The sequence below is a fragment of the Cucurbita maxima genome, unplaced genomic scaffold, assembly GCF_002738345.1.
Source record: "Cucurbita maxima cultivar Rimu unplaced genomic scaffold, Cmax_1.0 Cma_Scf00053, whole genome shotgun sequence".
Lineage (NCBI taxonomy): Eukaryota > Viridiplantae > Streptophyta > Magnoliopsida > Cucurbitales > Cucurbitaceae > Cucurbita > Cucurbita maxima.
In genome coordinates, this window is record NW_019272069.1 from 728,504 (window position 1) to 752,091 (window position 23,588).

At 36.7% G+C, this 23,588-nt stretch overlaps 1 protein-coding gene and 1 non-coding gene across 2 annotated transcripts; both read left to right on the forward strand.

Annotated features, from left to right (window-relative positions):
* The first annotated feature begins 1,131 nt into the window (after positions 1-1,131).
* On the forward strand, positions 1,132-1,271 carry LOC111471574. Its single transcript, XR_002715215.1, has one exon. It is a non-coding gene; the product is annotated as a small nucleolar RNA Z247 (small nucleolar RNA).
* A 13,037-nt stretch (positions 1,272-14,308) lies between these two features.
* Positions 14,309-17,821, forward strand: LOC111471502 (probable pectinesterase/pectinesterase inhibitor 61). The gene is made up of 3 exons (XM_023117212.1): positions 14,309-15,411; positions 15,860-15,996; positions 16,903-17,821. Exons 1-3 carry the CDS (start codon positions 14,441-14,443, stop codon positions 17,601-17,603), a joined length of 1,809 nt encoding a protein of 602 aa, XP_022972980.1. The 5' UTR covers positions 14,309-14,440; the 3' UTR covers positions 17,604-17,821.
* The last annotated feature ends 5,767 nt before the right edge of the window (positions 17,822-23,588 follow it).

The following is a 23,588-nucleotide window of genomic DNA, read 5'->3' on the forward strand; positions in this document are numbered from 1 at the left end:
CGAAAAGCAAATATAGTCGTCGATGCTCTAAGCCGAAAAATAGCATACTAGTCGGCCCTTATCACTATAGATTTATGGGTGCAGGCAAACTTCGCATGAGCCAAGATAGTAGTGGTAACTAAAGAAATTGTAACTCAGATGGCTCGACTCACGATCCAACCTATTAAACGTAGAATAGGTCATATCTATTCATATAAGAGAATCTTCTGATTTCTTGGTTTGTTACCATGGATCAAGGCCCACCCTGTATTCTCATTGTACACATCTATATATACATAAGGTTATGACCTATATAGGTCACAGAACCATTCAACCTAACATAGTATCAGAGCCAAAGTTTATTCATTAACTATGTCTACTATATCTTCTTCCTACTTCCCATCCACTATCTCCTACACGATCTCATCTACCATGGCATCAACCTTTGACCCAATTCCTCTCCGCCACGGTTTCACAATCCGTCTCACCAAAACAACTTCATCATATGGCGCGCTCAGCTCCTCCCCTACCTATGGAGTGTTAGATAAAACCGAGTTTTTCCTTATTTAGATTAACACAATTTCATTAGTTGATTGAATACCTCCGTTTGACCATTTGACAAACACGTCAAATGGAATACCAAAGTTTTAGATGACAATTTGGTAGAAATGGACTAAATCCAGCCATTAAATTATATTTAAAAAGGTAATTCTCTCCCTTTTTTATTTTGCCTTTTATTTTCTTCCAACAACTTACCATCAACTATTTCCTCTCACTGAAAAGAAAAGGATTTTCTTGGCCGATTATCGAAAAACAACACAGAGTACGAAGCTTATGGGCTACCTCAATGGCATCATTGTCGCACTTGCCAAGGTGGTCCCTTCCTCAACTGCTTCTGGTGTTGACCTGGTCTCTAATACAGCCTATGATCAGTGGTATGATTAGGATCAACAGGTCCTTAGCGGCCTTCTATCCTCCATGTCTGAGGAGATTCTTCACGTTGTGGTTGCCACTGCAACGTCCAAGGAGATGTGAGATACCCTATAATGGATGTTTTCGTCGTCAACTCGTGCTCACATTATTCAGATCCTTGTTGAGCTCGCTACTTATAAGAAACACGATTTTTCTGCTACAGATTATACTGCTGATTCGGCCTTGCGAGATGATGACGTGATTGCATATCTCATCGCTAGTCTTAGCCCTGACTATGATCCATTTGTCACCTCGATGACTACCAAGAGTGAAGCCCTCATGCTTGATGATGTGTTTGCGCATGTAATGGCGTTTGAAGCTCGCCAACTACAACACCAGACTAAACTTCAGTGAAATCCTGGATTTTCGGCCAATTATGCTGGTCGTGGTGGTCAGCAGAAGAAACGTGGGCATGTAATGGTGGTGCGCCCTCTCATCCTATTGGTGATCATCGTGACCCTTCTGCTCGTCCTTCATGCTAGATCTGCAGCAAAGTGGGGCATACTTTCGTTCGCTGGTAGCATAGAATGAATGATTCATATCAAGATGAACCTCCTTCTGTGGCACTAGCAGCTACTTTCTCTTACAAGATTGATCCAAATTGGTACAGTGACACAGGTGCCACTAATCATATCACTAGTGATCTGGATCTTCTTGCTGTGCGTGAATGCTATCATGGAGGAGAATGTTACATGCGGTTTCTTTATTTAGGTTTTACACGTTTTTAATTCGTTGGTTAAATATTTTATTTTGACCATTTGACATACACTTAAAATGGATTACCATCCTTTTAGTTGGCCACTTTTGCCCATTTTTAATTAAATAATAGAATCTAATGAGAAACGAATCACTGACTTTTTGATCAAAGTCAAATCCCAAGATTTCTCTCTCTTTTATTTTCTTTAACCTTTCTATTTTCATTTTCTTCCAACAAATTTCTTTCGGCTATTTTTACTCTGTCAACAATTTCATCTCGATGGTCAAAAGTCAACAGTGAACAAGTTCAAGTCGGCAATGGAGCTGGTCTGCGAATTTTGCTTACTTGTCATTCTTCAATTAATACTGTTGCTATTCCTCTTGCATTGCGTAATATTTTGCATGTGCCTGAAATTTTCAAACATCTTCTTTTTGTTCATAAAATTTCTTGTGGCAATGACGTATTCTTTGAATACCATCCTTGGCATTTTTCTATTAAGGATTGACGGTCGAGGAAAAGTCTTCTAGACGGGAAGTGTGAGTTTGGTCTCTATCTTATTAAATCATCTGATGTTAATGATCTCAAGCACGCCTTAGTGAGCAGATCTACTACTCATGCCTAATGCCATGCACGTCTTGGACATCCTTCATCTCAAGTCGTAAAGTCAATTTTGTGTCTCAATAATATTTCGTGTGCTAGTGAGTCACCTTTGCCAATTTGTAATGCGTGTCAGTTAGCAAAAAGTCATCAGTTACCATACACTAGTTCTTTTTATATGTCTTCATCATCTTTGGAACTAATTTGTTCGGATGTTTGGGGTCTTGCACCTCCATCTGTTGGGGGCTTTAAATATTACATCAGCTTCATTGATGACTTAGTAAATTTTCATGGATCTATTTGATGCATGATCGTACAAAAGCTCCTTGTATACTTTTGCAGTTCTAAGCTCATGTTGAGCGCCTCTTGGATACTAAAATCAAGTGTGTCAAGTCTGATTGGGGTGGAGAATATAAGAAAATCCATAACACATTCTTTTGTTCCCTTGGAATTTCTCATCGTGTTTCGTGCCCTCACACACATCAACAAAATGGGTCTACTGAACACAAGCATTGTTGAAATTGGCCTAGCCCTTCTAGCTCATGCTGATGTACCTATTAAATTTTGGGATGACGCGTTTCTTATAGCCACATATCTCATCAATCATTTTCCTACTCGTGCCATTGATAACAAATTCCTCTTAGAGCTTCTTTTTCATACCCCACCAAATTACACCTTATTAAAAGTTTTTGGGTGTGCTTGTTGGCCTCATTTTGCCCCTAGAACAAACAAAAGCTCTCTTTTCGATCAAAGAAATGTACCTTTCTAGGCTTAGTTCTTTACATAAAGGCACATTTCTTTACCTAAAGGGTATGTTTCTAGAGATGTCATATTTGATCTTTACATAAAGAGTATATTTCTAGAGATGTCATATTTGATCTTTACATAAAGAGTATATTTCTAGAGACGTCATATTTGATGAAAATGTTTTTTCATTCAAGAGAGCCCCACTCATTTCTTCCCCAACCTTGCAGCTAATGCAAAATGCCCCTGATTTGTTCCCCTTGCATTTGGGTAATAGTAGTACTAATTTAGAGAATGATCATATGCATATATATGTGTCTACTAACTCTTTGGATACAGAAAATCTGGTGCCCACATCAGCTACGGGATTGCTATTGCAATCCTCCACATCGCTGCTACGCGAATTGACATCGGTTGTTTCACCAATGATTAGGGCCTCGGATCCTCCACCAGCAGATGATATGCCGGCATCGCCTAGGCCCCACCTAGATTCTCTAGGCTCAAATCTTGGAGATCGGTCTCTTGGCTCGCCTCGAAATGCACAATGGCTGTTGGTCAACCGACTGTTGTAGCACCGATTGCTCCCATCGCAATGGCTAGTACAATTGTCCCCTCAGTTGTGGATCCTGCACCTACTACTCAACCATATGGTACTTGATTGAAGCAGAATATCAAGCAACCCAGGTGTGAACAGATGAAATTGTAATATATTCTATGGTTCGGTTTTCTACCTGTGAACCTACTTCACATATTACTGCTATGGAGACTCCCTTCTAGCGTTAGGCATGAATGATGAATTTTAAGCAATTCTAAAAAATAAGACATGAAACTTAGTTCCTCCTCGTGCTGGTCTTAACATTATTGATTGCAAATGAGTTTTCAAACTCAAGCAAAAGTTAGATGGCTCTATTGATCGCTACAAAGTACGATTGGTTGCTAAAAGGTTTAAACAGCAGTATGGTGTTGATAATGATGATACCTTCAGTTCAGTTGTTAAGCTCACTACCATTCCGCTCTTATTATCTTTTGTTATTTCTTGGGCTATTTTGCAGATTGATATTCAAAATGCTTTTCTTCATGACTTTCTTAATGAAAATGTTTATATGAAGTAACCCCTGGATTTGTGGATTCTCAACATTCTGGTTTCTCGTGGTTGGGCTATTTTGCAGATTGATATTCAGAATGCTTCTCTTCATGACTTTCTTAATGAAGATGTTTATGAAGCAGCCCCTGAATTTGTGGATTCTCAACATTCTGGTTATCTTTGCAAGCTGAATAAGTCGCTTTATGGTCTCAAATAAGCTTCTTGTGCTTGGTTTTCTCGCCTTAGCTCCAAACTATTACAGCTGGATTTTACAACTTCAAAGGCTGATGTCTCTCTTTTCATTTTTAACCAGATGGGCATTTGAACGTATATCCTCATCTAACTTCAAAGGCTGATGTCTCTCTTTTCATTTTTAACCAGATGGGCATTTGAACGTATATCCTCATCTATGCTAATGACATCATTATCATCAGCTCATCTTCTATGGCTATTGAGAAACTTTTTACACAAATTCCATATGATTTTGCCATCAATGACCTTGGCACTTTGAGTTATTTTCTTGGGATTGAGGTCCGCCATACTTCCAATGGACTTTTTCTGAAACAACATAAATAAGTTCAAGATTTATTATCGAGAACCAATATGCTCACCTCCAAAAGTGTGCCCACACCTATGCGTCCTAGTGAGAAGTTGTTATTGAATGGTGGTGAAAAGCTCTCACTTGAGAATACTACTCGTTATCGGAGTGTCGTTGGTGCTCTCCAATATTTGTCTCTGACACGTCATGATATCTCCTTATGTGTCAAGAGAGTATGGTAATTCATGTCCTCCCCAACTTCTGTACATTGGGCGGCGGTCGAAAGAATTCTCTGTTATCTACATGACAGTGTTGATGGGCTTGCGTTTTACAAAGTCCAGCACTGATTTGCGTAGTGCTTTCTCGAATGCTGATTCGGCTAGGAATCCTAATGACCGTCAAAGCACTGGAGGCTATGCGATCTTCTTAGGTGACAATCTTATCTTCTGAAGTTCAAAGAAACAATCGAAAGTTTCTCGTTCTAGGATGGAGGCAGAATACAAGGCAGTTGCTGATGCCACTGCCAAATTAATCTGAATCCAAGTCCTCTTGCGTGAGCTCGGGATTTTGCAAGCGCGAGCGCCTAGCCTACAGTGTGACAACATTGGTACCACCTATTTTTCTACCAATCCAATTCTTCATCGACAAACAAAGCATGTTGAGATTGATTATCACTTCGTTCGTGAACGAGTATCAACACGTCAGCTTGATGTGCGGCTCATATCTTCCAAGGATCAGCTCGCTGATATTATGACAAAGCCACTGCCAACTTCTTTTAGTAGTTTTCAGCACAATATGAACTTACGAGTATGTCGTCCTTGAGAGGGGTGTTAAACCTATAGGTCATATCTATTCCTAGTAAGAGAATCTCGTGATTTCTTGGTTTGTTTCCATGGATCAAGGTCTACCATGTAATCCTCATTGTACACATCTATATATACATGAGTTCGTGACCCATATAGGTCACAACGTCATTCAACCTAACACAACCCAGACTTCAACATGTTATTGAATCTCAACAAGAGGACCACAACTTAGCCAAGATTTTGGGTTAGTTAACAATTGGTTCTTTCTCCAAATCATTAGATGGCAGTTTGTTATGTCAAGGAGGATTGTGCATTCTAGCAGTGGAGGAGCTAAGGAATGAATTGCTAACCAATGCTCACAACTCACCGTTCTCTATGCATCCATGTGGTACCAAGATGTACCAAGTCTTGAAACAACACTTCTGGTAGCGAAGCATGAAAAAAGATATAGCAAAATTTGTAAGCAAGTGTCTGGTATGCCAAAAGATAAAAGCCCCTAAATAGAGGACGGTAGGATTGTTACAATCCCTAGTGTGCTGGAATGGAAGTAAGAATACATCGTGATGGAATTCATCGTAGAGCTACCTAGAAGACTGAAGGGATATATAATGATCCGTGTAATCGTTGACAGACTGACTAAGTTGACACATTTCTACCTAGTAAGACAACATATATTGTATGCGAAAGAAATTGTAAGACTTCAAAAAGTTTCAGTGTTGATAATGTTAGATCGAGACCCACGCTTTATGTCAGCATTTTGGTACAAACTACATAAAGCGTTGGTACCTGCCTCGACTTTAGACTGCATTCCACCCCATAGACAGACTGTTAAACTAAGCGTTTTAACCAAATTTTGGAAGATATGCTGCATGCATGTGTATTAGATTTTGTTGGTAGGTGGGACTCTAAGCTACACCCTATGGAGTTCGCGTACAACAATTGTTTCCAAGCAACTATTGATATGACATTGTTTGAAGCGTTATACGGTAGAAGAATGAGAATTAATGGGATTAGTTTGAGTTACCCATGAGATTGTACAAAAGATCAAGGTAAGAAGGTGTATAGCTTACCCACAGAGGATTAAGTTGTGGAGTTAGTTTGAGTTACTCATGAGATTGTACAAAAGATCAAGGCAATAATGTGTATAGCTTAGCTTACCTATAGAGGATTAAGTTGAGTAACTTCGATGAGAAATATTGGGGGATTATTGAGGTTAAGTATCGCTTATCTACACCGGATTATTAGGGGTAAATATCAAATTTCCATCTACGATCCATTTTTCTTCAAATTGAGAATTCATTTACCTTTAGAGAATTAAGCTGAGTAACTTTGATGAAGAAATCAAGAGCTAAAACATCCTAGATCGAGCTGTTTAAGAAATCGATCCTCTACATTTTCGAGTAAGCTTTAGACTGAGAAAAATTTCTCAAAATTAAGGTCACACACTTAAAGATATTCCTCCAAACTAATTCGTTTAGTTAGAGGGAAGGATAAGGAAGAGGTTCAATGAAAAATCGAGCTCGAAAAACATCTCGAAACGACGAAAATTAATTATTACAAAATTTAAAATACATGAAAGCATTGTACATAGACTAAATTTTTATTTCAACAATAAATAAATATATTATATATATATAGACGAATTTATATTATGAAGTCGGGCCAAATTTAATTTGGAGAGGAAAAAATGGGCATATGTGGCACTTTTTTGCATTTAAAAGCTTAGTGTCCCCCATCTAATTGTTAATAGGTCCCATTGAAAAAGGTTGTCATTGCTCCTATTCACACCTTTTTCTCTCCACTATGCCTATTGATACACAAGACTTAACCCTTTAATAATGATTTTTTTTTCTTTTTTTTTTAAATTTTGTATTTGTTTGGTCCTCGTTCGATGTGAGATCTCACATTAGTTGTATAGAATAACAAAACATTCCTTACAAGAGTGTGAAACCTCTCTGTACTAAACGTATTTCAAAACAGTGAGGCTGACAACCTTACATTTAGAAACGCACGAGAAGAACTAAAGAGGGAGGCCTACAACCTTACATTTAGAAACTCAGGAGAAGAACAGGGATTGATAGACAAGAAAAGCAAAAACTCAAAATTCTCCCCAAGTAGGTAACATGCCAAAGAGTATAATATTTATTACCGGTAGCCTTAGATAGTTACAAATGGTATTAGAGCCAGTCACCTGACGGTGTGAGTTACTGATCAGAGTACGCTAAACCCTCTCTATAGTAGACACGTATTAAAACTGTGAGATTGACCACGATACATGACGGGTCAAAGTGGACAATATCTGTTAGTGGTGAGGTTGGGCGGTTACAAATGATATCAAAGCCAAACATCAGGCGGTATGCTAGCGAAGACGTTTTACGTTGGCCCCACCTCCCCAGACTGTTACACTGAACTTTCAAAATTATATACTACCTTGAAATTTGATATTTTTTAAAAATCACCGACCTAGTTTGATATAAAATTTAAATTTAAATTTAATAGATAAATAAGCAACCTATTAAAAAATAAAAAATCTTAAATACTTCCCTTTTCCACTTGTCATGTAAATAACAGTACAACAAGTTTTTGTTCAACAATTTATTAAAAAATAATAACATAGATTTAAAAATTAAAATAAAATATTTAAAACAAGGTAAAAATCCATTTGATTTTAAAAATAAATAAGAAATGGTTCACCATATAATTAAATTAATTAAATTATACAATAAAACATGATGGTGATGTAGCACATGGGTTGCAATGCATTTAAGGGACAATTATTAGAAACCAAATCTTTTTTGAAATAGGGATTATAAAATTAGTATCCTAATTAATGCAATAATTAAAATTGAAACTATGGATCGATCTATTAGACACATAGATCAACTCGGTATCGATTAACCAATTATTCAGGTCAGTTTGTATGGTAGTCATCTCGTTTTTTTGAGTTTATTTTTTATAAATACTATACATCCTTCTTTCTTTTTATGATTATCATACTTTTAAAAATAAAATAAATTTAAGTGATGAAATGCAATATTCTATTATAACTTAAGATTAGGAATTTAAATATGTGATTATCCTATACACGTGCCACAATCTCTATTCACGATGCCACTGTCATCCGTACATGGACGCCTTGCCTTTACCTAAAAAATGATATGACACACAGCTTGAGTATTTCAAAGAATACTCATTAAGTGACTCCACTATAGAGGTCATGCTAATGCAAACATATGCAATCATGCTTTTAGGACTTATCTCTATCTCATATGGGAGTAGTCTCCCGTCTCTAACTACTAAGGATGTGTAGTGCTTAGACACACGACCCACACGTGCGAATGTGAATCCCCAGAGGGTTCGCACACCCCCTGGACCCTCTCTAGTCAAGCTACTTTGTAGCGACGTCCAAAGGTCAGCAAAACCCCTAGTGTCATGCTCCCCATGATCACCCTCATTATCATACTGTGTGCGTCCACACTCATCATCTCTAGGGAAAGTATCCCTATGCTTATAAACACACAACATGCATGAGGTCCCTCTAATTTTCATCTTATCATCTCTTCTAACACAACCCTCTAGTCCCATCTCTTTGTTACATTAAGTAACACATGCTCGAGAATATTTATATTAATATCATTTTCATGCTCTTAGGGTTGTGCCCTATGTCGATCTATCGACATGATGCAATAGGGCACTCATCATCATAAAAGCATGCTTAATATGGAAAACATAACTCACTAAGATAAACATCATGCAATCATCATACTCATCATAATGTCATTAAGTGCATCAAATTTGTATACGTTATACATCGAAATATATAAATTACATACATTATCATGCATCACACTCAAACATCATACTCATACATCATCATAGCTCATACATCGTAAACATAAACTGTAACACGTGCCTATCTTATAGTAATGCCACTTACTTGGTTGACCTTGACCGTAATACTCCATAATTTATCTAAACGTAAGCTCCCGTTCCTCGTGAGCTGCTCTAAACGTTGCCAGGGTTCCTTTCCTATCGCACCATTCGTCACCTTTCATTAGTATTTCACATTTAAATTAATAATTAATTAATAAATGTGAAATACAACCCTAAAACAACTTCAATTACCTTAACCAGAGCCAAAAACAAGCTCGAGAGGATCAGACTGATGGAAACCGGGTTGAAAATGGAAAATCGAGCTAGTTAGCTGCCAGGAGTCGCTGGAAAGCCACCGAGACGTCTAAGTTGAGTCGAAGGGTTGCTCGTGCCACAGGGTGGCATGTGGCAGCAACAAAGTGTGCCACGTCGTGCAGACGCTCCAGGTCGAGGTGCGGGTCGAAGGCTAGTTCGGGTCGTGGATCGGGTTGACTCACAGGTTGTCCTGCAGGTGGGCCGCTGGGCTTCATTTCACGGGCTAGGCTGCAGGTGAGTTTGGGCCTCGGGCTACTGGGTGAAAAAGGGTTATGGGCCGAGGGTCTGGTCTCAGGTTGCAGGCGGGTTGGCAGTTCCCGATTACGGGCTAGACCCATGTGGGCCGCTGCAGGTTGTTGGACCGACGAAAACTTGTGTTGGGTCGTTGGATTGGGTTCTTGGGTATCCAATTCGGGTCCGACCTAGATCCAACGGATCCTTCTTCCTTACCCGACCTTCTATGATTCTCTAACGAATTTCTCTCTCTTTCCCGTGCGTTTTTCGACGTCTTTTCTCCCCCTTTGTCTCTCTATCTCTCTGTCGACTCCTCTTCTTTCCCACGAGTTTTGTGGTTGATGGACGTTGGTAGAGGTGGATTGGGGATTCTTCTAAAATCATTCCTGAATTCCTTCTGCAACGGTGACGACGATGACTACGTGGCGTGTGCTCGTTCGGAGTGGACGTATTTAGGTTGGTGATCACTTTCGCGGTGTTGGTTGGTCGGTTTAGGCATCGAGGCTGAGGTTTCGAGGTTGTGGGTTTTGTTTTGGATTCTCATCGAAAAACTCAATGTTCTCTCTCTCGGATTCCTTACCGATTTCCTTCCTTGCAGGTAATCTGAGGCGATGCTGAATGCTGGAGAAGGGATGGGCGCGTCTAGGGACAATCCACCAAGGTCGTGGTTGTGAGATCTAAAAATTACAATGGTCGCTGAAATTTTTGCGACCTCGATAAACTTTTTTTTTTTTAACCGTTTCATTATATATATTACCAAAATACATTGGAGACTAAAAGTTTGCCAGTATATCACAATCTATCTAAAAATAGAGAATATTAAGGATGAGTATAAAAATACTCGATAAGTAACTTGGTTATTGGCTCTTATTGTTCTAATAACCTGTTCAATGTTCATTATACCATGTGTTTACATGATTGGCTATTTAAGGACGACATCTAGATGTATTAGCTCCATGAAGCTCGGTTCACCAATCCCATTCTTCTCACTAGCTTAGCCCTATCAAGCTCTTTCAATCTATCAAACTTCATCATTCCTTCTTTGGGAGTACATTTCGTATATTTGAGTAACTCAAGGTCCTTGTCAATCTAGGGTTCATGGTTCCTCTAATATATATATATGAATCATGTCTGTCTCTATAGAACTGAACTCCCTATTTACGACCACTCTACAACCTCCAATCGATGTTCATATATGAGCATACATATAGGTTTAATCTCGTAACAAGCATGTTAGCATTTAATATCAAGCATCTTTACCTACTTTTAGACATAGGAATCACACTAAAGTATACTAGTGAGTCTTAATAGTTCAATCAAATCAATAGGAATTACGCTAAAGTATACTAGCTAGTCTTAATAGTTCAATCAAATCAAATTAAGAGTTTTCTTAGAAGTGCTGAAGCTCTTAATTCAATAATTCAATAATCAATGGCAAGTATTATTTACTCTAATACATGTTCAAGATTCATTTAGTCCAATCTCTAATCGGTTCTTACAAATATTATTAGATGAAAAGTTTGAACGGTTACTTGCCGTGTTTTGAAATGTTTAAGATCATAATTTTCCTTCTTGTAATCTAAATTCTTCTAAACTTCTCAATTAGGTCCTAAATTAAGTCAAAATAAAAAAAACTAGTAAAACGAAATTGAAAATCAAACTCTAAATCGCCAAAATACATAAACAATAGTCGAATGGTCAAAATCGGGTTGTCTGTTGACTGATCAACGCTAGTCGCATTTAACTTCATGTACCTCAAGAAACGCGCCTCGTGTTCTTCTTCAGTAGCTCTCTACCTAGGGTCCTCTACTAGGAATCACCATGATTACTAAGTCCAAGCTCTCACCTAGAATTGGAAAACATCAGATCTTTCTTTTAGTCCCATGAAGTTGTAGGACACAAATGAGCTCAAATCGTGTTGAAAATCCACGAATTGGACAAAATGAGCTCAAATCAGTCCGATCGTGTGTTCAATGGTCAATAGCTACAAGAATTGGACAAGACGTGGCCGAATACCCTCCAATCCTTTAAGACCTTAGCCATTGAGAGTTCATTCAGAGTTCACCAACCGTGAACTCACTTCAATTTAGTACCCTTAAGGTACTTTAGTATCCACTTGGTACCCTCTCAAAAGTCTTTCACTTGGATTATTAGCCGTGAACTAGACGAGGAACGTCAGATGTACTGTAACGACCCTAACTTTCTTTACTTAACCTACAGCTACTACTATACAATTAAGTCATAAACATTTAACATGGAACTAACTTTATTAGGTCTTCTCATAAATTCAACGTCAATTTCATACCTCATTTATTACCTTGGAATAAACAAATACAAAGAAAATAACAAAGGAACAATACAACAATAAAATACAACTCAACCTATACTACAAATGGAAATGAAAGATCGATTTAAACTAACCTATACTATTAAATGGAAAATGCAACTCAACTTACACTCACCTATATTACTAAAGAAAATGCAAATTTATCCTATGCATGTGTCACGATCTCGGGGTTGCGTTGCGTCCGTTAGCCTTACAGGGACACCTTGCCTTTATCTGAAAAATGTAGTAGTACGAGGCTTGAGTATTTTAAAAACATGTGAATGTAATGACGGGACCTACCTGAAACTGTCTATTTTCCTATGGTACTATCCTAACGGGCAACTTGGATGTGTAATTCATTTCCTAGACCAAACCCACACTTGCGAGTATAGACCCACCAGTCGGTTCACACACCGCTAGACCCCGAGCATATTCTGTGAGCTCTCTATGTTGGACACCTAATAGAAGTAGTAGTTGTCACAGCAGCATTATGTAAAATATAATGGTCGTTCCCAATGCATGCGTCACATTAATGCTTGAGGTCCCAACATTTTTTCATTCCATCATTATTAAATATAACTCCGCTATCATTTTATCATCATACCATTTCTCATATAAGGTATCATAACATTCATGCATCTATTGGGGTTATATTTCATGCTATTTATCATTTTTTATGTCATCCATATCAATACATGCAATTTCCAATACATAACGTAACGCTTTCATGCTTTCAAACATAACAGTTCATATCTTGCATATCATACGTTAAATATCATAATAGTCACATAATGCAATCCGAGCATATCATAATACATAATATTACAAATCATAACAATTCATCCAAAGACACCATAGCGTTCACATCGCATAACATTTACCTACTAATTCATAACAATCTAACATACAATTTATGACACGTGCCAACCACGGGTACGTGCCAACATACAACATGCATTTTATAACCTAACGACGGTAGGACTAGTTACTTGGTTGGCCTTAGCCGACGTACTCCGTAATTAATTTAACGTAAGCTTCCGCTCCTCAAAAGCGTCCCACGTTACGCTAGTCATCGGTTTCTATTGGATCGTTCGTATTTCACAATAATAATCATGAATTCAACTTGAAATTGTGAAATATGGCATTAAAACTACCTTAGTTACCTTAATTGAGGTTGAAAACAGGTACAAGAGGTGTGCGAAATGATTTATGGGTTCATACTCGCACGTGTGGGCCATGTGTAGGAAATTAATTATACATCCAAGCTACCCGTTAGAATAGCCGCCATAGGAAAACATATTGTTATGATAGGTTCTATTCATGAAACTGCATGTGTTTGCATTTAACCTCAATAGTGGGGTCACTAACTGAGTTTTTCTTTCAATACTCAAGTCAAGTGCTAGTTTATTTCAAATTAAGGCAAGACATTCATGTACGGCTGACGACGGCATCGCAACTTGAGACCATAACACATGCATAGGGTAGTCGCATTTATTTTTTTAGACTTGAGCTAGAATATGATGTTTTTAATTTAAACGTTTATTTATTCTTTTGTTGTGTCATTTTAAGGATGTTTTCAGAACATGTAAGTTCATGACTGTGTTTTAAGATAAAAGTTACTTTTTATGAAAGTTTAAATGAAATATTTCCACGTTTAATGTTCATGATATTTATATAGTACCGATCTTAGATTAAGTAGAAAATTTTAAGTTATCAGATACACAAGATTATTTGAGACAAAATATCTAAAACATTACGATTCATCTACTTCACGACACTTTCAAATGAAAGTCTAAATTTTTTAGCAATAGGGATAACAAGTTTAAAACTCACTTGTAACTTTAATTTCTTAACATTCTTGTTACAATAGCTAGAAGTTTGGACAAATCAATATCATATGAAAGTTAGAGATTCAAACCTCTAATCTATCTGTAAATGATAGTATATCGTAACCCACTGAATTATGTTCGAGGTGCCCTAAGTAGCATATGCTAGAATAATAAAGAAGGCATCCCCACACACGTATTGACACATAGAAAGATTTAGAAGGAAAATAAAGGGGAGCCCCACATTTGAAACATAGTGGCAAAGAAAAAAGTGTAGAAGATACTCATGTACTCCCCTTATGCTTCATGTCATGCCTTCATCCCCAAACAGCCCTCCAGCTATTCCCTCTCGATATAGACCTCCGACCAACCCTTTCTCCCCTTCCCTTTATTTAAACTCACTCCCATTCTTCATTTTCTCACTATCATTATTATTACATCCCTCAACCATGAACAACAACTACAATAAGCTCCACTCCTCCCGCTCCGGCGACACTCCGGTCACCAGCTTTCGTGTTTCCAATGATCATTCTAATCCCCCGCCGCCACCTCCACCATCCTCCTCCCACCGCCGTATCCTCCTCATCTCCTTCTTCTCCATCCTTCTCATCACTGCCTCCACCGTCTCGGCAGTCGTTCTCGTCCACTCTCGCATCACCACCTCCACCGAGTCGCATTTCCCCCACAACAAGCCCACACAAGCCATCTCCCGGGCTTGCAGCCTCACTCTCTACCCTTCTCTTTGCATCTCCTCCCTTCTCTCCGCCCCCGGTTCTCTCTCCGCCGACGTCCACGACCTCGTCCATATCTCTCTCAACCTAACTCTCCAACATCTCACCAAAGCTCTCTATTCCACTTCACAAATCCCCATCTCCCAAATCTCCAACGACCCTCTTGCCCAATCCGCTTATGAAGACTGTATGGAGCTTCTAAACGACGCCGTTGAAGCTTTTTCCCTCTCTCTCTTCTCCACAACCGCCACCAACCACGACGTGATGACGTGGCTGAGTGCAGCGTTGACTTACCATGACACGTGTACGGATGGATTTTCGGATGTGGCTGACCCAGTCAAGGATCAGATAACGGCCAAATTGAGTGATTTGTCGGAGATGATAAGCAACTCTTTAGCCATTTTTTCTGGGTTTGGTGGTGGGGATTTGCCGGTGGAGAACCGCCGCCGCCGCCGGCTGATGGAGAGTGATGAACAGTGGTTAGCCGAGGAGAATAATGGTGATGGGGATTTTCCCCGGTGGGTGAGTGGGAAAGATCGCCGCCTTTTGGCTGCTCCCATATCTTCAATTCAGGCGGATATTGTGGTGGCTAAGGATGGTAGTGGCAAATTCAAGACAGTGGCGGAGGCCATTGCGGCGGCTCCGTCGTCCAGTAGCCGCCGGATCGTGATCTACATTAAAGCCGGAAAGTAAGAACAATATTTTTCCTTTTTTTATTTCAAAATTTTGAATGATTATTAATTAATTCCATTTTTTTAACAAGTTTTTCCTCATTAAATTTATTGACTTCAGTGTCGTAATCATTCAAAGCTGTAATTTACCAATTCCTATAGTTCATAGTTTTCATGATAATAATTACACAATAAAAACAATATAAAATGTCCCCTCATATTTTAAGTCCTTTTCAATTTCGTTGTCCTCATAATAATAATAATAATAATAACTTAAAATTAATTAATTTACAACAAATATTAATTATACCCACCATAGTGGTCGGTATACAACAATTGATCGATCACGAGAGGCATGGTATTTAACGTCGAGAATTATAAGATTTTTTTTTTTTTTTTATTTTAAAGTTAAGATAATAATTGGAAATGGGGTGGGACTAAGAGGGAGATTAATGTAATTTTGCAGGTATGAAGAGGAGAATTTGAAGGTAGGAAGGAAGAAAACAAACTTGATGTTTGTAGGAGATGGGAAGGGTATAACCGTCATTTCAGGTGGTAAAAGCGTTTATGACAAAGTTACCACTTTCCGGACCGCCACCTTTGGTATATACTCTTCACACTTTTTTTTTCCTTTTCAATTTTATTCCAAAAACCTTTTTTTTTTTTTTAATTTATTTTTTAAATATTCTTTATATATAATATAAATAAATAAAAATAAAAATAAAATAGTGATAACGTGTCACGAAATTAAGGCTTCCAATTCTGACACCGGATATCTAGGACTCAGAATTATGGTCGTCTGGTCCAAATATGGCCGCCACTTTTTATTTTTTAAAATTCAATTTTTTTTTTTACTTTCTTTATTATAGATTTTAAGAAATATTTAAATTTTTAGTTAATTTTTTTAAATTAAGTTTTATTTGTAATGAAAGAAAAACGAATCTAAATGTTACTAAAATCAAATTTCAAGAATAAAAATTGTGTTTTCACTTAATTTTTTTTTTTAATTTTAATGAAATAAATTCAAAATTTTAGGATCTAATTTAAATAAAACATTTTGAATTTATTTTGGGGAAAATATTATTATAAATTTTGGGAAAAAAAACAAGGACCTCTTCTTCACTTTATCAGTTTTAGATAAATCGGAGGCTATATATATGTGTATATACATGCATACATATATACATACATACATACATATATACATACATACATACATACATACATACATATATACATACATACATACATACATACATACATATATATATATATATATATATATATATATATATTTTAAAAAAAGGAAATTATTATAGATTTAAAGATAGCAACAAATTAAGCTACTTTTGCAGCATTAATGGGCTATAAAAAATAATGGTTTGATTTATCCAAATAATCATACGAAAAACGCCCACCGTTCATAATATATATGTCTTCATTTATTTATTTTATTTATTTATTTATTATTATTATTATTTTTTTTTATTTTTTTTTTTTTTTTTGCAGCCGGTTCTGGGACAGGACTAATTCTACGAGACATGACATTTGAGAACACGGCAGGGCCAAACAAGCACCAAGCAGTGGCATTGCGCTTGAGTGCAGACCACACTGTGGTATTTCGTTCCAACGTTATCGGTTATCAAGACACTCTCTATGTCCACTCGAATCGTCAATTCTTTCGAGAGTGCGACATTTACGGCACGATTGATTTCATCTTTGGTAATGCTGCCGTCGTCTTCCAAAGTTGCAACATCTATGCCCGTAAGCCAATGTCTGGACAAAAGAATACCATCACAGCTCAAGATCGAAAAGACCCAAACCAAAACACCGGAATCTCTATCCATGCCTGCAAAATCATCGCCACCGGTGACCTCCAAGCCTCCAAGGGTTCTTTCCCCACCTACCTTGGCCGCCCTTGGAAATTATACTCTAGAGTCGTATACATGGTATCTTCTTTGGGAGACCATATTCATCCTCGCGGTTGGCTCGAATGGCAAGGTTCTTTTGCTCTTGACACTCTTTACTACGGCGAGTATATGAATTCTGGGCCAAGCGCCGCTGTAGGGCAGAGGGTTAAATGGCCAGGTTATCGAGTAATAACCTCTGCTATAGAAGCCACCAAATTTACTGTCGGACAGTTTATTTATGGCTCCTCCTGGTTGCCTTCTACTGGAGTGTCATTTTCAGCTGGATTATCTACTAACTAATATATTTACTATATATATTTTACTTTACTCTCAAGTGTATTTAAATAATTAAATTTTTTTTTTCATTTTTATTTTTAGGATGTGGAAGAGATGACACGTGTACAATCTCATTTCTTAGATTATGCTCTTGGCAAATAATATGGGCCACATCAAACTACGAGGGTATATGAACATTATTTAAAGATGGCCAAAGATATATATTGTTATAATTGTGATTATATTCTATTGCATCAATATTACATACTTTTCAGAATAAATATGTTTTTGTTTTCTTTATATATATATATATATATATGTGTGTGTGTGTGTTGTTTAGGGTTATAATAGAAATATCGGACGAATAAAAATAGCGAGACTTTTTTTTTTTTTTTGTAGCATCGGTCGATTTACATAATAAATGATGATATTAGGTCATATTTGTCATTATCAATCTAAATTGCCAGTTGTATAAAGTTCACTTTTTAGTGATTAAGTTTTATAAGACGGTTCATCATTAATAAAAATGCCAGATTCAGCTTGTATCGTGTGTCGGCTAGAGTTGTTAAATCACCGACAACAAATTCGACGGTTCACGTAATTGATTTAAAAAGTATAATAATATCTAAAACGATGATGAAAATAACAGTACATAAACATATATATTTGACAACAGTACAAAATGGAGCTACAAGAACTCGAAACGTGGATGATTATTTCGTTAGTTGATCGAGTCAATAATGATAACGATCGGGTAAGCGATAAATAGTATTTGAACGTATTGTAATCAGTAAGTGATTTGTAAAGAAAAAAAAAAAAAAAAGATAAGATGAAGAAAATTGGTTGAGGGAGGAAAATGAGCTTATCTTTTGGTGTTGGGTTGGTGGGTAGACAAAGTGATTGATGGGGACAAGAGAAAAAAATAGCAAATGGAATAATATTTTTCATTACCGTCGGCAAGAGGCCAATAATTAACCTAATAATCTCATTCTCCTCTTCACTACAATTGCACTTAGATAACAGCGGACTTGCGATTGTGCGACACTCACTTCCCAGCAACAAATGAGTTAAGTCTATTCGTTTTTGTGTCACCTACGGCCAAACGATGTATGCTCGAGTCTCTGGCCCTGGTTCAAGAAGAAGGTTTTAGAAAACGGGAGTAGAGAGATTTCGAAAGAGAGTTTTGAAAGCAAGATTCAAGAAATTGAACTTGGTGTTATATGGGAATGTAAGCAAAAGGCAACAGCAACGGCTTACTGCATATAACTATCGGGTGGGGAAAAGTTGACAACTAGTCATATCTCCCTATAGTACATTTTCAAGCATTTTTGACCAAGTGGGTGTAGACGTGATTCTGGTTAATGGTTATACACCCCCCCGTATTGACTCGATATGAAATGGTAAATGCCTATCTAAAATAAAAGCATAAAAAAAGGGTTTGGAACGGGCATGCAACCATAGGCAACACGCCTTGGACAAGCATGACCATGACTTAAGACTATAAATATAATGGTATTCCTTTTATTGAATAGGGTAAAATATCTTTTTTCATTTGAAAGGTTACCAGCAATTCTATCTATTGAGATACTGAGATAGTGAGGTAATTTGCCACTTATGGTCGATAGCCAATACTCGAAAATGGTTTTGCTCTCGACTAATTTTTGGGTACTGTTAGCGGCTTTTTTCTCATAATCTAGGCCAGTTCTGAAAAGTATTTTTTCACTCTCTAATATCTTAATATTTCTATAGAAAACCGTACTAGAACTTTGGAAGAAAAAAAGTCTATACCATTATATGTATGACCTCGAAACCGAAACCCTAATTTAAAAACATTAATTAGGTCGATCTAAACCATTCCAAAAGAAAAAAACACAATATTACTTTCCCTAGGTTAAAATATCATTTTTGTTTCTGTACTTAGGGTTTGTTCTGTTTCAATCATGTACTTCCTTTTATCACATTCTTATCAGTCGAGAGTCGAGATGAACAGATAAATGATTTATGTATATGCTATTTGATGAATATGCTTTTCACGTGCGTCGAGTCATTCCTATTGCCTTTTAACTTTTGATGTCAAAATTATTTTTGTTTTAGTATATGCTTTTGTGACCTATGACTAAGAATGGAAAAAAAGCATATTGGATCAAAAAATACAATTTCCATCTCCTTTTCTCATTCATAGGAGTTTTAATTTCTCATCTTACTTGCCTTTCTATGGCTATGAAGACATTATAGAAATAATAATAATCACAATAAAGGTAGATTTTATTATTTTTTAATGTTATTGGAATTTTCCATTTACTATTACTACCATTAAATAAGCCTTTATATAACATGTCCATTAATTTGATTCATTCATAACATCATATCATTGCAAATATCACATCAACATTGTTAATGGCAAAGCTAAATAGAAAACATTATTTAAAATCCAATAATATAATGATTTTTTTTCATTTAAATAGTAAAACCAAAGAAGAGAAATATTCTAAATATATTTTGATGACCCATAAGAAGAATTTACTTTAGAAATGAACTCGGAAGAGATATCACAAGATACTCTAATGATCGTCACTAAAACTCTCAGAAGCTCTTCAGCTATCAAAATTTCTGACGTTGGTTAGGTTTTTCATAAATAAGTAATGCAATAAGTAATCTATGAGAATGATGAGTAGTTAGTGGAATTTTCTTTTGTTATTGTTGTGGAATTTCCCTCCGTGGGGTTCGACAAGAACTTGTTAGTGAGTGGTATCTCGACGAGTGATAACTCTCCAAAAGTAGAATTATATCGAGTTTTTTTGTAGTTAATTTTGCACTCTTACTCACCATTTTCTCATTAATTACTTCATTTATTCTAATTAGCATGAAAGAGCTTAATTGTACATTTAATTGAGTTATTTGATAAAATTCCAGAACATTTAGGTTGAACCATGATGCTGTAGCAAATTTGGAAATAAATTGATGATCGTGATGCTGAAGCAATTTAGAAAGCAAACTTTTCGGGGATGACATGGAAATTTTAATCCACATCAGTAGTCCACGTGGGTCATTGACTACCAATTAGAAACATCCTGGGTGGACTTATCCTTTCTCAGCCCTAAATGAGAAGAAAAAACATTATAAAAGAAAAATGAAACCTAAAAAAAGGGGGAGTCACACTTTGAGACAATATTTTTTTCGAATTAAACATCAGCAACCTCTGCTGTAGTGAACTGCTGTGAAATAAGAGAAGAAGGAGAAAACCCTAATCCAGCAGTTGTTAATAGCAGAAGGAAAAAAAGACCGAGAAGGATTGATTGGGGCAAAGAGGTGGACGTGAGAGCTTAACGGAAGGGAACTTCCATTGAAGAACATCAACAAAGCTGGATAACTCTCTATTTCCTTACTCTATTTTCTTATTCTATCAATTTTATATGATGGAGACGTGGGTTCCTCTGTTTAATTCAGTTTGTATGGAGAGCTAAACTTTATAGAGGAGGCGAGAGAGTTTTATATAGTTTAAGCCGGTATGATTTTAGTTTATTAAAAAGCTGTTGTTAATGATTTGCATGTGTGTTTAATTAGCTATTTTACATACATCATTTTTCTTTTATTCTGGAGAAGGGAGAGAGCAATGAAATCCTCTCTAATACTCTAGTTTCATTGCAAGACTTGGTAACATAAGGGTTAGGAATAATTCTTCTCCTAGACAAAAAAACGATTGTGGAATTAATCACTATGCATGACCCTCAAAAGCGGGTTTGGGAGTCTATTAGAAGGAACTAAAATCTATCCCAAAAACTAAACAACTCATTTATTTAATCTTTTTTAGTCGAACCTTCCTCATTATAGTTGATTTTCTCATCATTTTCTTTTTTCGACCGTAGAGACACTCTGCATTAGTTTGTTTAATTAGTTAAAATCACACCCTCTGATATGAACCAAAAGACATCAATCATACAATATACTTCAATGAAGATGTGAAGAAAAGGTTGTCAAAATTATCAAAAGATGTTTCAATTCATGCCACATTGAAGAAGAATGAAGTTTGATTGTTATAAATTTTGGATGGGTTACAATTTAGAGTTATTGTATTTCATTTATGTATTTTAAGACTTTATTTACTATAGGTTACAATTACATAATGGTTAATTATGGCCATTAAGTATGAATGTTACAACTCTTGGAATGACTTTAGTAGTTTCATTTCGAGGCTATATAAAGCCATGTATGTTGTATGTGTAAGAGACTTGAAAAATATAGTAAAAGAAGCATTTGTGCTCTTCTTTAGCCAATGGCTAAGTTTCTTTGCAATTCTATGTAGTTTAGGTTGCATGTAGAATCATTCAAGCTCGACATGATCAATCTTGCTTGTGGAATGATTCGAATCTCATGGAAGTGTTCTTGCCTTGAGATATTTGATCAACAAGAATCATTCAAGCTAGACATGATCGATCTTACTTGTGGAGTGATTCGAATCTCAAACAATGTTCTTGCCTTGAGATATTCGATCAACAAGGTAATCCGAATCTTACTCCGTCATAGTCCCACTGTTGATGTTCCGTCATAGTCAAGTATGTCATGCATAAGATAAGAAGAAGATTAGGGTAAATGCCACTGATAAAATATGTTGTGGTTACTTGACCATTATAGGCTGGCCCTACCACCCTCCCTCTCAAGTGTACACGATGGCTTGGCTTGATGTATTTGGTACCGCTTCCTACGTTTTTTACCCTCCCAAAGCTGATTTTGACATTATCACAGGCAATTAAGGTCCATATAAGCCCCATGTTCCTAGTTTAAATTAAATTAAGTTAGACAATTTGATTTTTAGTGAGACAATCAAATGAATATTTAAAATAGTTGAAACCTCGATATAGCTGAGAACGAATTCAAGAGATGAAAGGAAGCTAATTTAGAATAAGATAGAACTTAGGCTAAGGTCATCCAAGTAAGTGGCGTTATTATCGGCTCAAGCGGAAGAATTGTCTTATGTATGATAATATGTGCCCAGAGGCCCATGCACGTGTCATGTGTTGGATATGATGTATTATGATGTAATATGTTAGGATGACATGAGATGCATGACAATATGATACACTATAATGACATCTCATGTTACGTTGATATGTATGTATGTGTCATGTTGCACTGACATGAATATGCTTGGCAATGAAATGTCTGACATGCTACGACATATATGGCAATGAAGAGTTTTCTTATGCACAACCCCTAAGTCCTTAAGAATGATGTTAGTATGAAATCTTATGTATGCCTGTTACCTAGGGTAATATGTGAGACATGTGTGAGGTTGTGTCACATGAATGACTTAAGATGAAAATTATAGGAACCTCATGCATACTGCATATTCACATGCGTCGGGTTACTTCTCATTTTATGATGAGTACGAACACGTACACTATGATGATGAGATGCCATCATGCTTGACATGATGCACGATAGTCGCTGCATCTCCGAGCATTTGGCTACAACCAACTAGCCCGACCAGTAAGCACAAGAGGTGTGTAAAACCGCCTGATCGGTCCACGCTCGCACATATGGGTCGTGTGTAGGAAAGTACTACACATCCAATTTGTTCGAACTAGAGGCCACCTAAGAGACTATGGTTTAAATGATAGGTCCCTATTCATGTTGCATATGTTTGCATTCCTTAACCCCAATAGTGGTTCACTTACTGAGTATTTCTTAAAATACTCAAGCCAAGCCATGTGCTACTTTTATTTTCAGGTAAAGGATAGACACCCATATGCAATTGACGACAATATCGCATCAAAGACCATAGGACCTTCATAGGGTAGTTACATTTATTTTCGTAGATCTTAGGTTAGTATAAGGCATTTTGTTATTTTTGTTGGTTTTAATTTAATTTACTTTGAATATTTCACTTGTGTTTTTTTAAGACGTTTTCGTAAACCTATAAGTCCATGACATCATTTTATGAAGTCGTTTTAAATGAATGTTTCTACATAAAGAAGTTATGTCACACATATAGTAACGACTCAAGGTCAG